At 32.1% G+C, this 4,005-nt stretch overlaps 1 protein-coding gene across 1 annotated transcript; it reads left to right on the forward strand.

The window, feature by feature from the left end:
- Positions 1-2,065: 2,065 nt before the first annotated feature.
- Positions 2,066-3,142, forward strand: LOC120187457 (expansin-A20-like). Its single transcript, XM_039191165.1, has 3 exons — positions 2,066-2,288; positions 2,366-2,684; positions 2,754-3,142. The coding sequence occupies exons 1-3, from the start codon at positions 2,156-2,158 to the stop codon at positions 3,058-3,060; spliced, it is 759 nt and encodes a 252-aa protein (XP_039047096.1). The 5' UTR covers positions 2,066-2,155; the 3' UTR covers positions 3,061-3,142.
- Positions 3,143-4,005: the final 863 nt, after the last annotated feature.

Below are 4,005 nucleotides of genomic sequence, written 5' to 3' on the forward strand. Positions count from 1 at the left end.
AATAACTTAACCGATTACATAATTGGATTAAGGGTAGTATTTATGTATTTTAAAATATTAAGAAGGGATAGCCTTAAGATAACTAGATGTCCTTTTTCGATATTTTAAAATAAATAAATATTCCCACTAGAAAAACCTAAAAAATTGATTGCATTGAAAATTGATTAATTTTGAAGGGAAAAGGAAATATTCATTATTTTAAACTTATCGAGACAATTTGCTAATTTTATTAGGGATTATGTCTGGGTATTTTTAAATTATTGAATATCCCTTATCTTTTCTAATAATATAATAAAAGATTAATGAATTTAATTCTTTCTTTGGGTTGAATAAAAATTATTTTAATATTGAATTCTTAAGAAAAATTATTATATTCTTTTTATTTTAGTTGGAAATAGAAATATTCGTCCTAAAGTATTTTAGGGAGTATTTTCTCTTCAATTGGAAATAAGAGAATATTTTATATTTTTCTTTAGAATTTTTTGTCCTTAAAATTTTTGTATGATTGAATTCAGAATAATGAAATCATAATTTAAATATATATTCGAACTCTTAGATTTTTACTATTTAGAGACAATATATAATCAATGGGTACCAATTTTGGGCGTTGTGGGGTGCTTATCCTTCCCCACACGTAATCAACCCCCGAACCTTTTTTTCTTACTAAAAAATTGATTTTCTGGTTACAAGTGGATCAGTGCATCTTTTAAAATGACGTTTTTCTTAAAAAAAAAACTCTTTTAAAAGAATATTTTTGGGTATTCGACCTACCTAACCCAAAAGGTCGATGGTCACTTCGAAACATTTCTTTTACAAAATCGAGTTTTCACAAAATGAGTCGAGACTCGTCGTATCGTCAGAAATCGGTTACGACAGTCTCCTAGGAAAAAAAATAAACGATCACACCAATAAGCACAACCATAGTAATCAGTCGAACACAATCTTACCTTTCTCTTTCACTGAAAAAAACGAATTTCGAAGGAATTTTCTAAGTACTTTCCTATTTTAAAGTTTTAAACTTGCATGTTGTAACTTGTGTCTAAGATTTGTGTCTTAACTATCCTATATATAGAGGAGAGAAATGATTGAAAGGTTAAGACCTTTCGACAAATAGTTAAGACCTTTTAGTGGAGAGATTTGTTGAATAAATATAATTAAATAGATGCGACTTTAAATTAAAAAATAAGTCAATTCATCAAATGATATGACTTATTATAATAAGTTTATTTACTAAGTGACATGATTTATATAAATGACATCAATTTATTCAATTATTTATTATTCTTTCAACAATAACAAACTTGTTTTTATTTTATCTTCACTTAATAATTTGATTTAATAAAATCATGGTGAAATGATGAGCAAGCAAAAAGCCTCTATTATAATTTCTCCCTACTAATACTAAGCAAGATTCAACATCGACTACCATAAAAATCCCTATTTTCAAGAGTATAAAAACCCTGTTTCAGGTTAACTATAAGCACAACTCAGATTTGTATAATGATCAAATTATCCAGGCAGGGATAGCTAGCAAAAAAAAACCCATCACTAACCGCGTATTTATAGATGTTATTCAAAAGCATAAAAAAAAGAAAGGAAAATGAATGTATGTCCAAACAGTCAAAGGGACCCTATTTTTCACCTATTTCTTTTGGTTGCATAAAAAGACGAGAAATGGATGTATCTTGACTTTATTTGCACAAACAAATCTAATTATGTTATTAGGATTCTTAATTTAAATTATTACTCTTTTATTTTTCTTATTCTCTCAAGACTTTCCGCCTTTCCTGTCTGTCTGCCACCACATCAAAGCCTTAAACCCTTCTCCCTCTTTCCTCTGCACCAAATTTCCCACTAGAAACAAAACAATAAATGAAATGGGAACTAAAAAGAAACATACCATGTTTAATCTGATTTTGGGTGCAATGCAACCCCACGATGTGAACAAAGGACTTCCAAATCCTGCTTGTCCTTTTTCTTAACTTCAAAATTATGCACTTGGAATGCGGTTTCCACCTATATTACCAATTCTGAGGTCCTTTACCCTTGAAGGGTAGAAGGCTTTCTTTACCCTTGTCCTCACAACAATCCCAATAAAGGAAAAACTCAAAAGTTCACTTCTGAGAGAAAAAGAGAGAGGCCTCATTTATTTCAAATGGCTGCCCTTCTACTTCATGTAATCCATTTGATTCTACTGCTAACAAAATCCCAGGCCATTCTCAAGGATGAACAATGGAAGTCAGCATCTGCAACATATACCAAAGAAACAGATGGATCCATCATCACTGGTACTTTTTTTTTAAAATTTTCCAATAATTCTCTTTCATATTGGCCCTTCATATCATTCAGTGGTCTGGTCTTGCAGAAGGAGCTTGTGGTTACGGGGACCTTCATAAGGCCAGCTATGGGAAGTACAGTGCTGGACTTAGTACAATGTTGTTCAACAAAGGCAGCACATGTGGAGCTTGCTTTGAGGTCAGATGTGTTGACCACATCTTATGGTGTCTCCAAGGCAGCCCCTCCGTCATCCTCACGGCTACTGACTTTTGTCCACCGAATTATGGCCTTTCTTCCGATTACGGTGGTTGGTGTAATTTCCCCAAGGAACACTTTGAGATGTCTGAGGCTGCATTTGCCGAAATTGCAGAGAAAAGAGCTGATAATGTGCCTGTTCAGTATAAGAGGTAAAAAAACATGTTCAAACTAAACAACACTTTTTTTCCGCATGAATGAAATGAGTGTTTGATATGTAGGGTGAAGTGTGAAAGGAGGGGCGGGATTAGATTCAGCATGAGTGGGAGTGCTCACTTCTTTCAGGTGCTGATTACCAATGTGGGATTGGATGGGGAAGTGGTGGCAGTCAAAGTGAAGGGCTCCAAAACAGGGTGGATACCAATGGCCAGGAACTGGGGACAGAACTGGCACTGCAACATTAATCTTATCGGACAGCCACTCTCTTTTGAGGTGACCGCCAGTACCGGCCGGACGGTTGCGTCTTACGGTGTTGCACCGTTGAATTGGCGGTTCGGTGGAACGTATGAAGGGAAACAATTCAAGTAAGGCAATTATATATACGTATTGAGATTTAATGTATTGAAAAGATGGTAAGAGAACCATTGCTGCTGGTAGTTTACTGTTGTAATTGAAGAGGTAGTGGGAGATGACAACATCTCCGGTCATGCCATGGATTCGGTATAATAGTCAAAAGTAGAGACATGAATAGGTCGTCTCATGGTACTCAGAGTTGGGATTAATACTAGTCGCGGATATGTTTTGGATGCTGATGTACTTTTAGTTTGCAGCTTAAGAATTTAAGATCCCCACATGAAAAAATTTAAATTTTTATATAATATAAATATTTTATATCTTTTATTAAGAATATATTTTTATCTTTTTTAATGCATATAAAATTACTAGTTCTATTAAAAAAATAAAATCCAATATTACAATGAACATATAAGCAACACATATATCTGTAATCATTAATATAAAAAATCTAATCATTTAAGATCATATAAGAAGCTTACAAAGAAAATGTTAAAAATCTATTTTAAAAAATCGAATAAAAGATATATATTAACATATCTGAATCTATTAGTAAACAAACCATAACGAGAGATTAAAGTATTGAAAATTGTCACAATCTCAAATAAAAGTCGAGCATTGTGAAAAACCTATCTCCAAACACAAAATGTGTATCTAAATCAAATCCGAGTGTCAAAAAATAAAGATCAACATGATATCAAATAAGTATTATTTCAATCAGTCGAAGCGTCGTTAAATCTAATCTTGAAAAATTTTAACAAAAAACAATCAAACGATAAAAAAAAGTACTAAGACAGAAAAATATGTCATAAAGGCGAAAATGTATAATAAAGACAAAGTTATTACAAATTTAAAAAAATAAAACAGAAGAAAAATAAGAAACAATATAAGAAAATAAAAAAAATAGAAAATACAGACTATCAACGACCTACATCAAGACTAATGTCACCGTTTGTCAAA

Source organism: Hibiscus syriacus, unplaced genomic scaffold, assembly GCF_006381635.1.
Source record: "Hibiscus syriacus cultivar Baekdansim isolate YM2019G1 unplaced genomic scaffold, ASM638163v2 tig00113725_pilon, whole genome shotgun sequence".
Taxonomy (NCBI): Eukaryota; Viridiplantae; Streptophyta; class Magnoliopsida; order Malvales; family Malvaceae; genus Hibiscus; species Hibiscus syriacus.